Source organism: Rhinopithecus bieti, unplaced genomic scaffold (assembly GCF_001698545.2).
Source record: "Rhinopithecus bieti isolate Rb0 unplaced genomic scaffold, ASM169854v2 scaffold_31527, whole genome shotgun sequence".
In the NCBI taxonomy this organism is placed as follows: Eukaryota; Metazoa; Chordata; class Mammalia; order Primates; family Cercopithecidae; genus Rhinopithecus; species Rhinopithecus bieti.
This window is the reverse complement of record NW_016813959.1, coordinates 484,821-497,118: the sequence shown is the minus strand read 5'-3', so window position 1 is coordinate 497,118 and position 12,298 is coordinate 484,821. Positions and strand designations below refer to the sequence as shown.

The window sequence follows — 12,298 nt, the reverse complement described above, 5'->3', positions numbered from 1 at the left end:
GACCTCAGGTGATCCACCCACCTTGGCCTCCCAAAGTGCTAGGATTGTTATAGGCCTGAGCCACCACTACTTTTTAATGACAGCTTAAGGCTCCAGAAGGTGTTTTAGCAAACATGACAGAAACTTCATTGCCTTTTCTGACCTGGCTTCTGAAGTCATGCAGCATTGCTTCAGCAGCATTCTCTTAAGTTACAGGAGAGTCAGAATCTACCTGATTCAAGGAGAGGGTGCATTGACCACTATATCTTATGATGGGAGTGTCAAGATCACATTATAGAAGGCCATGTGGGATGGGAGATAGGCTAGTGGCCATCTTTGGAAAATGTAATCTTTCATACCTGTACATGTATGAAATGTTGCTGTAATAGATCGCCCCACCTCAGGGTATTGCCCAGGTGTTGGAATCCTTCCATGGCTCTGCCCCCTCACTCTGTCTCTTACTCTAGTCTCTGAAAATCTTACTGATCAATGAAATGGAAAACTTAAAATTCATACAACTTACATTGAAACTCTCTAATAAACCTCTTCGTATATTGGAAGAATACCTGTGTGACATAGACATAAATTATTTTATTAATGTAATTGAAATTTTAGAGAACCTGGGGTGAAAGCATTACTTATTCAGCAGAAAGTAAATATGTTTCTGCTACTTAAAGTTATAGGAGCAAGATGTTAACTAAGTGGCATCTCATTGCAAATGAGTACAATATTTTGTTTTTACAGATATGCAATATGATGAGGATGATGATGAAATCACCCCGGATTTGTGGCAAGAAGCATGCTGGATTGTAATTAGGTAACTTTGGACCAAACCGAATTAGCTTGAAAAGGCACTGTAGATTTCCTGCTTATTCTTCTTGATAAATAGCTGTTCTATATAAATATGCTACATGACAGTAGTTATTTTATTTATATATTTAACATTTTAAGTAATTCAGACCTAAAAATTAACAGAAAGAATTCATTTAATCACTTCACCCAGATTCTGAAAATGTTACCCCATACTACATTTCTTTGTCTTTTCTTCTTTTGGTACATATTTTTTTCTGAAACATGTGAGAGTAACTTGCAGATCACTTGATCCTGGGAGGTTGAGGCTACAGTGAGCCAAGATCGCACCGCCGTACTCCAGCCTTGATGACAGAGTGAGACCCTGTTTCCAAAAAAAAAAAAAAAGTAACTTGCAGACATAAGGACATTCTTTTACATCATCACAATTATGGTGATCTTATTTAATCTGTAGACCCTACCCACATTTTGCCAGTTCCACTGATGTTTATAGCAAAATAAAAATTTTTCTGATCCTGGATCCAGCCTAGGATCACATACTGGATTTAGTTGTCATGGCATATTCTTCTATTTCCTTTAATCTGGAACAGTTCCTCAGTGTGTCTGTTCTTTTTTTTGTACCTTGACATTTTTGAAGAATACATGCCAGTTACTTTTTAGGATGCCTTTCAGTTAGGTTTGTCTGATATTTCTCATAATTAGATTCAGATGATTACTTTTGGCAGAAGTGACATAGTCTCAGTGCATCATATCAGGAGGCACGTTTGTTTCATTACTAGTAATGTTAATTTGATTGCTTGGTGTTCTCATTATTTTAAATAGACAAAGTTAAAATTGGTTGTATTTCACTGCAAATTCCCATCCAATTCTAAGTGTAACTAAATGTGATAAAATTCTGAGAAGCCTTGTATAGGTAAGAAAAGTAACTTATAAGTGATAAAGTAACATCCTGTTATGTTAGGATGTTAAAGGCTTATAACTCTTCTCTCATCCCCGGACAGCTGCTTTATATACAACAACATGACGATGGATGCCTCTCTGAGCCCCATCAGCTCCAAGGTGCATGACCTCTTGGTCAACATTCTCTCTTTTCAAAAAACACATGCTTCCGACATTCTGCCGGTTGTATTTGGAGTATAACTGAATACCTTTCTTGAACGTTGTTTTGTTAGAAAGATATTGTTTTGCCTGTAATCCCAGCACTTTGGGGTGCTGAGGCAGGCAGATCACTTAAGGTCAGGAGTTGGAACCAGCCTAGCCAACATGGTAAAGCTCTGTCTTTACTAAAAAATACAAAAATTAGATGAGTATAGTGGTGCATGCCTGTAATCCCAGTTACTTGGGAGGCTGAGGCAGGAGAATTGCCTGAACCTGGGAGGCAGAGTTTGCAGTTAGGTGAGATGACGTCACTGGACTCCAGCCTGGGTGGCAGAGCGAGACTCCGTCTCAAAAAATAAAAAAGATATGATTCAGTGTGTTTCTTACAAAAGAAAGTATTGAAAGCCAGGTGCTGTGGTGTGTGCCTGTATAGTTCCAGCTACCTGGGAGGCTGAGGCAGAAGGATCACTTGAGCTCACGAGTTTGAGTGTTGCCTGGGTAACATAGTGAGACCTTGTCTCTAAAAATTAATAATAATAAAAGAATTGAGTTTTTGGGATATAAGTATATATTTTTCCATAAGGAGTGGGGTGAGAATGGGAGCTCTGTTTCTGGTGGCAGGGTTTGGAGAAGGGGCAGGGGCAGCAGTTGCCATGTTTGGTTGCAGAGATGGCAAGAAGCCCGTGAAACAGCCGAAGAAGCAGGCCAAGGAGATGGATGAGGAAGACACAGCTTTCAAGCAGAAGCAAAAAGAGGAGCAGAAAAAGCTTTAAAATTGAAGGCTGTGGGGAAAGGGCCCCTGGCCACAGGTGGAATTAAGACATTTGGCAAAAAGACTTGACGAGGTGGCTCACGCCTGCCCGTAATCCCAACACTTTGGGAGGCTGAGGCGGGTGGATCACTTGAGCTCAGGAGTTTGAGACCAGCCTATGCAACATAGCCAGACCCTATCTCTCTCTCTCTCTCTTTTTTTTTTTTTAAAGAAATAAAAGAAATCTGGCAAAAAGTCAGCTTTTCTTTGTGCCTGAGGTGATGGTAACCTTTGATTCCATTTGTATTTAAACATCTGTATTCTCTGCCGTACTATCTTTTGCCACCTATAGCTAGAATGAAGCATTGTCTTGGAGCCTTTTATAAACACAAAAAATAAAACAAATTGGCTGTAGAAGACAAAACTTTATTGAGACAGTTACATCTTCTGTGATGTTTCGGTGTTAAACACCAAGAGGTATTTTATTAGGAAACAATAATCAGGTAGATGTTCTGTGGAGTGTGCCTATATTCTACATTCTTCTAGTAGAAAAAATATTTTATCTTAGAAGAAGAAGTTGTTTTCAACATATGTGGTAGATTGCTCAAGGATAAAGTACTCTATTGTGAACTGTCATAGCATTTATCATTTGTTACAAAATAAGTTATTTGATTTTTAAGTTTAAATCGACTGTAGATACTTTGGTTATTGAGAAATGAATTTTGATTTTTTTTTTTACTTTTCAATATCAAGTGATCTTTACCTAGCAATGTGAATGTGTTATTAGTTAATATCACAAGTAACTGCATACGATGACTTCAGGTAAAATAAGCACTAGAGTAGATATAAATATGAAATATTTATATAGTTTAGGTGTTTAAGCACCATTCTAATGATTTTGGGGAAAGTAGGTATAGTTCAGCTTCCTGGGGTAATGAAACTTATCTATAGTTTAGAAGCTATTTCATCTTAAATTGCCTATAAAAAACCATTGCTATTTATATTACAGGCAATGCCGTGTTTTTCTTACACATCAATGACTAATCCACATGGTTATGAGAAATTTGTTTCCTAATGTGTGACAGTCTCTACTGAAATAAATTGCCTCAACTATTATTTAGTTCATACCTTACACATGTATGGTGGTCTGCTGTGTTTTCTACCATAGAACCTAACTTCTAATAGTGGTGGCCATACTTGACTGGATCAGGGTGGGGCCGATTTGTTGGCCTGTCACTGATGTGTGAGGTGACCTGATGAAGCCAAAATGGGAGGCTGATGATTAGTTGGACTCTGCATATTGTCTCAGAAAATTGATGTGAAGATGGGGGAGTCAGTAGTTTGGGAGCAGAAGCTAAGAAAGTCTCACAGATACAAGATGACAGAGGTCACAAGATACAGGAGTGGAGATGTGGAGGTGTGGTGGGGCACTTCCTACTGCTGAGGGGTGATGGGATAATCTTGAGGGTTGTGCTAGATCCTCCAGCCTCTGTGAAGCCCAGCTTTGCAATTATTCCTGGATGGTAATAGGGAGTGATCTGTTGAGATCCTCTTGCACTTGTATCTACTTGTATCTTTATGTCTTTCCACACCCCTCACCTGAAAAGTATCTGTTCCTTATAAAAATAATGTCTGCTCTTTAGATTACAGATCTCTCAGCCATGCTACATTTTTATCACCAGTCTTTTGCGGAGTATTTTTATGTAAAGACTTACTCTTATCCCACCTTTAACAATTCAAAATAGAACTAATTATTGGTAACCTAAAGTTGGTATTCTCACGCATTATTTTAGTCATTGATATCACTACCCTCCCTCCTATTCAAATCAAAGTTCTTATTATCTTTGGCTATTGATTTTTCTTTAGTTTTATCTCCTGACTCATTTTTCAAGAAATATTTCAAAGAGGTAGAATAAAATTTGTCCATAGAGGACATACAGTTTTTTTTTTCTTTGAGATGGGGTCTTGCTGTCTCCCAGGCTGGAGTGCAATGATGCCATCATGACTCAATGCAGCCTCAAACTCTGGGCTCACGTGATCCCCCTACCTCAGCCTCTTGAGTATGTGGGCCTGTAGGCACATGCCACCATACCTGGCTAATTTTTTTATTTGTAGAAATGAGGTCTCATTACGTTGCCCAGGTTGAACTCAAGCAATGCTCCTGCCTTGGCCTCCCAGGAGCTGGGATCCTTATAGTTCTTATATTGTACTTTAAGTATTTTACCCAGAAATATAAGCTGCTTTTCCCCAAATAATAACTTCTGCAAAGAAAATGTGCCTGGTTTCATCCTTTTTAAGATAGGTCACAGTATCTTGTTTAGTGGTTGACATATAATGGTTGGTATTTAATGACTGTTGAATTGATTATAATGAAAATGGGGAATTATGCTAGAAATTATCACTGAGTTGCAACTGACTGAACTCAAATATTTTCCCAGTTCCTATTTTGACGAGAAAGGCTTGGTCAGACAACAGCTGGATTCTTTTGATGAGTTTATTCAGATGTCTGTTCAAAGAATTGTGGAAGACGCTCCTCCTATAGACCTGCAAGCTGAAGCTCAGCATGCTAGTGGAGAAGTTGAAGAACCGGTAAGATGGTTAGTTCTAATAGTTACACCGGTACAAGAAGAGTATTGGTTTGAAATTTCAGCCCTTCTGTTAACTGACTTAAAGGTTAAAAAAAGTCAGTTGGAGCTTTTAAAGTACTTACAGCACTGTCAGTCACTTTCTGATTTATTCTCTCTAATGAGGAGGTGTATTTTTTTTCAAGTAATCCCATCCTTATTCACATAGTAGGTATTGAATAGTTGGAAAGAGTGGACTCTGAAATATAAACAAATAAGAGAAGTGAGCCAGAGATAGTCACGTTGCTTTAGATAGATAACCCCACTTTTTTCTCTCACATTATAAAAATGATAAAAAATGTTTGAAGGAATTTTCGTCTGATTTTATATATTGCATGAAGTACATTATTATAACCCTATGAGATAAGAAAGGTAAATCACCCAAACATATCAGCTATCTTTATTAAGCTTCTTATAGCTTTTGCTCACATATATGCATGTTTTTTAGCATTGTTAAAATCATACCAAGGGTATAATTTTATAATTTGGTTTTATATGAGTGATTATAAATAAGTATGTAGTCCAAAATAATGACTGTCCTAGTTTTAGAGAAATTGAGAGGCAGCTATTGGAACATATTGGGCTTTGAGAGACAGGGAAAACTGAAAAACTAAGTGAGGTAGGGAAAGCGCCCCAAAAAGAGTTAGACACAGGGAGAGTTCATTGTTTCTAGCCTGATCAGTTTCTCTTCTGTGTATATAGCTGATCTCCTAAGGGCTGGTCTGTTATTTCCATTTCAGTTGGACATGCTGTACGGAATTTTGCTATTAAGAACCAAAGCGATTGGCTCTTCTAGGGCTCTGCTGGAAAGGGGGACATTAAGTTTCTTTTTTATTCTTGGGTCATATTTTCTTTTTTACAGGGATGACAGGCGCCCACTACCATGCTTGGCTAATTTTTTTGTATTTTTAGTAGAGACGGGGTTTCACATGTTGGCCAGGCTGATCTCCAACTCCTGACCTCAAGTGATCCACCCCCTTCAGCCTCCCAGAGTGCTGGGATTACAGGCATGAGCCACTGCACCTGGCTTGTTGGGTCATTTTTTCTTCATGATCTTTGTATAACAAGCGAGATAACAATAGAACATAGCAAATTCAACGTACCAGTAATGGAAGTACTAAAGGAGGAAGAGATCTCTGAGGCTTAGTTATCAGAGCTCAGTAGAAAAGATGGAAGAGACTTAAATGTACTGTGAATAACAGATAGGAGTTCTCTTAGAAGAGAAAAGGTGCCTAGTCATTTCAGCAAGGAAATATTTGGTGTCGCCGGTGTGGTGGCTCACACCTAGAATTTCAGCTCTTTGGGAGGCCGAGGCGGGCAGATCACCCGAGGTCAGGAGTTTGAGACCAGCCTGGCCAATATAGTGAAACCCGCTTTCTACTAATAAAGTACAAAAATTAGCCAGGCGTGGTGGTCGGCGCCTGTAGTCCCAGCTACTCGGGAGGCTGAGACAGGAGAATTGCTTGAACGTGAGAGACGGAGGTTGCAGCGAGCTGAGATCGCGCCACTGCACTCCAGCCTAGGTGACAGGGCGAGACGCTGTCTCAAAAAAAAAAAAGAAAAAAAAGAAAATACGTGGTATATTTAGGCTGGGGATGGGATGGGGACCGCAATGATCAGTATGTGATTTTGGCTTATCTATTTTTTTTTTTGAGGCCGAGTCTGGCCGTATTGCCCAGGCTAGAGTGCAGTGGCGCGATCTTGGCTCACTGCAAGCTCCGCCTTCTGGGTTCACGCCATTCTCCTGCCTCAACTTTCTGAGTAGCTGGGACTACAGGCGCCTGCCACCACGCCCGGCTAATTTTTTTGTGTTTTTAGTAGAGACAGGGTTTCGCCGTGTTAGCCAGGATGGTCTTGATCTCCCGACCTCATGCTCTGCCTGCTTCCGCCTCCGAAAGTGCTGGAATTACAGGGCTTATCCATTTTTACTAGGCATTAGGAAGATAAGATGGAACCCGATTGTTGAAAGCTTTGAATGTCGTTGGATGTTATGAGGAATTACTGAGAGACTGTCAAAGAATATACATAAAGCATTATTTTAGAAAAGTTACTTTCGAAAGCGATGCTTACTTGGAATAGAAAGAGGCTAGAGGAGGCCTGGTGCAGTGGCTCACGCCTGTAATCCCAGCACTTTGGGAGGCCTAGGCAGGCAGATCTCTTGAGGCCAGGAGTTCGAGACCATCCTGGCCAGCATGGTGAAACCCCATCTCTACCAAAAAAATACAAAAATTAACCGGGTCTGGTGGCGCCCGCCTGTGGTCCCAGCTACTCGGGAGGCTGAGGCAGGGGAATCACTTGAACCCAGGAGGCGGAGGTTGCAGTGACCCTAGATCACACCACTGCACTCCAGCCTGGGTGACAGAGTGAGACCCTATTTCAAACAAAACAAAACAAAAAAGGCTGGAGGTGATAAAAATCTTAGAATAGCCTATGATTAAGATAATAATGACCTAGACTAGATGATGGCACAGATAAGGAGTAGAGGGTTGGCTTCCCTTTGGTTCATTATCACCACCGCTCTCTTTGCCTTTTGTCTACCCCAGCTTGGGAGACTTGAGTATCAATAATTAATCATTAGTAAAACATCTGCTCAGTTCTATTTTCTTCTCTGAGACTTGATTTAGAGAAAAGTACACTATCCATTTATCTCCAGAAAGTTGTCCTCATGGATCTTGTTTTATTAGGCTGCAAGTGAATGTTTAATTGAAAAATTTCTTTTTTTGCCATGGACTAAACTATATTCCAGCCAGGGTTGGAAGTTTTCAGCCCTTTATATAGAATGATTAGGATATTTTTTGTGTTTTTTAAAATAAATTTTTTTTCTTTTGTTAACTCTACTCGTTTGACAGATTAATTTGTATGTTTAATTGAAGAGTTAGGTTTATTTTTAAACATGTTCTATTGATTAGATTAGAGCACAGTTCTAGTTGTCTGGATTTGCTATCTTTGTTCTCTGGTCACTTTGTATTTTTGATGACGCTTACCAAGGAGAGGGCACAAGAAACTATGTAGATCATTAATGTAAATCCATTTTAACTGATATAAACTCAGCACATGATGTGTACAGTCTGTTTACTTTCAGTATATTAAGTCTTTTTTTGTCTTCTGCCTTAAGAAAGCAATTAGCAGATCCTTTTGTAGTTGATAAGTGTGATGATTGGGTGTGAGATGTGCCTTGCTTAAACCTTGTTACAAACTTTGTTAGCACATTACCTGTCTAACGTGAAAATAAATTTTTGAGAAAAGAGGAAAAAAAGAGAAAGTGATTTGGTTTAAAACTTGACGTCTGTGCATTATGGATATTGACTTTGGGAAGTCCCCATTTCAGTAAAATGGATTAATTTTGCCAGTTTGTAGAGCTGCTTCTACTTAAAATGTTAATGTCAATTAAAATGGAATCATTAAAACTTTTATGGAAAAAATTATTTACTCTTTTCATGTTTTTTTGTTTAATTTCAGCCAAGATATTTGCTGAAGTTTGAACAAATTTATCTTTCCAAGCCTACCCACTGGGAAAGAGATGGTGCTCCTTCACCAATGATGCCCAATGAAGCTAGATTAAGAAATCTCACGTAAGAAAAAAGTTTTCCTTGTCAGCAGCAGATACTGAAATAGAATTCTGAAAATGTAATTTTAACCACCTGAGGGTTTGTTTTAACAGATACCCTGTTGCTTAACTGTGATCTACTTTTATCTTCAAAGGTATTCTGCTCCGCTTTATGTTGATATAACAAAAACAGTCATTAAAGAAGGTGAAGAACAACTTCAGACTCAGCATCAGAAAACTTTTATAGGAAAAATTCCAATTATGTTGCGGTCAACTTACTGCCTTTTGAATGGCTTGACAGATCGTGATCTTTGTGAGTTAAATGAATGCCCTTTGGATCCTGGTGGCTATTTCATTATTAATGGATCAGAAAAGGTATAGTAACATTATTTTAAAAAATGACAAAATGGTAGTTACAATTTAGTTTAAAGTTGAAATTAAAAAAAAAAAAAAAAAAGATTTTCATGCAGGATAACCTGGCAGTGACAGTTGACTTTTTTAGGGTATGACAGCTAAACTTATATAAAGCAAAGCTTTATTTAGTTGTATATAATATGCACTGAAAATTTGGTCAGTTTCAGTCGGTTTTGGAGCTTATGTATTTCTATGAAGCGTTTCTGCAAAACGGAGTTTTTAAAGTTGAAGAATTAAATATTTCAGTGAGCCTATGTGATCAGATTAAATTAAGATGCAGATTTTACTCTCTTTTCTCTTCAGTGACCTTTTGGATTTTATGGCTGTAACCTTCTTACTGTCCAAATAGGTTCTGATTGCCCAAGAGAAAATGGCAACAAACACAGTTTATGTGTTTGCCAAAAAGGACTCTAAATATGCCTACACAGGAGAGTGTAGATCATGTCTGGAGAATTCTTCCCGACCCACCAGTACTATATGGGTTAGCATGCTGGCAAGAGGAGGACAGGTATGGACTGGATATGATGTTATTTGGGTTTATTCCTTTGTGCCTTGTTTTAAAATTCACTAGACTGCATTCTCGGTCCAAAAAAGCTTTTCTGGAGCATATTGTTGTTATATATTGTATTGTTTACCTATCACTGTGTGACAAATTACTCTTCTAGCAACATTTATCATCTCACGGCTTCTGTGAGTCAGGAATCTGGGTGCTGCTTAGCTGAGTCTTTTGGCCAAGCATCTTTCACAAGGCTGCAATCAGGTGTTTCCCTGGGCTGCCGTGATCTCAAGAGCCATTCACATGGTTGTCTGCAGGATTTAGTTCTTCATTGACTATTGGACTGAGTCTCAGGTCTTTGTGCACTGTCGGCTGGAAGCCTTTCTTAGTTCCTTGCCATGTGGACCTCTGCGTATAGCAGCTGACAGCAGCAGAGCAGCTTGCTTCTTCAGAGAGAGTAAGCAAAAAGAGCTATAGAGAGAGAGTACGAGCAAGGTAGAAATCAGTCTTTTATAACTTAAAAGTGGTAGCAACATTCTGTCATTTTTGCCATGTTCTTTTGTTAAGTTGCAAGTCAGTATGTCCAGCTCACACTGTGAGGAGGATATTACAAGGGCAATAGTAGGAGGCAGGAATCACTGAGTACCAGTTTAGAAGTTGCAGACCGTTGGTATAGTTATAAGCATAGGTTGCTTATAATAATGGAATCTAGTAGTAGCTAGCAGTTCTTAAATATTTGCTGTATGCCAATTCTGTTACTCAGATTGCTTGATTTAATCTTTACAGCTATCTTGGAAAACCTCTATTTCAGTTCGTGTGTGTGTGTGTGTGTGTGTATATATATATATATATATATACACACATATATATATCTGTTTTCTTTTTTTTTTTTTGAGACACAGTCTTGCCCTGTCACCAGGCTGCAGTGCAGTGACATGAACTTAGCTCACTGCAACCTCCGCCTCCCAAGTTCAAGTCATTCCCCTGCCTCAGCCTCCTGAGTAGCTATGACTACAGGCGCACACCACCACACCCGGCTAATTTTTCGTGTTTTTTAGAAGAGATGGGATTTCACCATGTTGGTTCAGGATGGTCTGGATCTCCTGACCTTGTGATCTGCCCTCCTTGGCCTCCCAAAGTCCTGGGATTACAAGTGTGAGCTACCGTGCCTGGCCGGGAGTTTTAAATAATTAAAATGGTTTTTATTTGTGAGTGGTTTTTGGTAACTGGTGTTTCCATTTGTTTTTTGTAATTTTTTAAAAAAGCTTTATTTTCAATTTAATTTAATAATTATGCATGTGTGGGATGCAGTGTGATGTTTTGATACATGTATACAATGTATAATGATACTAGGGTACTTAATGAAATTAGGGTACTTAGCATGTTTTTAATAATATTTTATTTGTAAAAAATAAAATTTGTAAGATAAGCATTCTTCTCATGTGCACAACATTGTTGGGTATTGTAAGAGATCATTAAAACACACAATCCTTATTGAGAAGGTGGCCAGGTGTGGTGGCTCATGCCTGTAATCCCAGCACTTTGGGAGGCTGAGGTGGGTGGATTGCTTGAGCCCGGGATGTGAGACCAGCTTGGGCAACATGGCAAAACACTTTCTCTAGCAAAATAACAACAAAACCCCCAAAATTAACTGGATGTGGTGGCAGGCGCCTGTAGTCCCAGTTATTCAAGAAGCTGAGGTGGGAAGATAGCTTGAGTGCTGAGGTTGCAGTGAGCCCAGATTGGCGCCACTGCACTCCAGCATGGGTGACAGAGCCAGACCCTGTCTCAATAAAAAAAAAAAAAAAGAAAAAACAGAAAGTAATGGTTTTATTGGGAATACAAGCTTTAGACATTAAATGATAGTAACAGTGCAGAGGCCAAATGACACCTATTACATATATTAGTTTTATAGAAATTTGGAGGGGAGGAGAATGAGATACTAGTATGGTGTGGTCCATGCGAAGTTTTTTTGTTTTTGTTTTTGTTTTTTTGAGACAGTGTCTCACTCGGTTGCCTAGGCTGGAGTGCAGTGGCACGATCTCGGCTCAGTGCAACCTCCACCTCCTGGCTCAAGTGATTCTTGTGCCTCAGCCTCCCAAGTAATTAGATTATAGGCGTGTCCCACCACACCTGGCTAATTTTTGTATTTTTAGTAGAGACAGGGTTTCACTATGTTGCCGAGGTTGGTCTCGAGCTCCTGAGCTCAAGTGACGTGCCTGCCTTGGCCGTCCAAAGTGCTGGCATGAGCCACTGCCCCTGTCCTGTTCATGAAACTTAATAGAGAAGATTGGACTTGACTTACACTTTGAAAGATGGTGTGGAGTTATATAAGCAGAGAGAAACTGGAAGGACTTTCTTATTAGAGGAGAGTGGGGATGAGTGTTTGGAGAATCACTGGAAGATAACTCTGATTGAGCTGGATGGAGTATGTTGAATAGTGAATGACAAGTAGATGATTAGGGTGGATCTGGATTAGTGGATCTTAACTAAAGGTTCACATCAATAACCTACGACTCTTCCAAGTTCAGTAGTGGTAATGGGGGTGGAATGGGGCCCAGGTACAAGTATTTGAAAGA

At 39.3% G+C, this 12,298-nt stretch overlaps 1 protein-coding gene across 1 annotated transcript in view; it reads left to right on the top strand.

Moving 5' to 3' along the window:
- Nucleotides 1-12,298, top strand: part of POLR2B (RNA polymerase II subunit B) — a 49,490-nt gene that overhangs the window by 6,808 nt on the left and 30,384 nt on the right. The window contains 5 exon segments of the mRNA XM_017849212.1: nt 724-796; nt 5,077-5,227; nt 8,722-8,834; nt 8,965-9,184; nt 9,573-9,731. Of these exon segments, the coding sequence (XP_017704701.1) occupies nt 724-796; nt 5,077-5,227; nt 8,722-8,834; nt 8,965-9,184; nt 9,573-9,731 (716 nt within the window).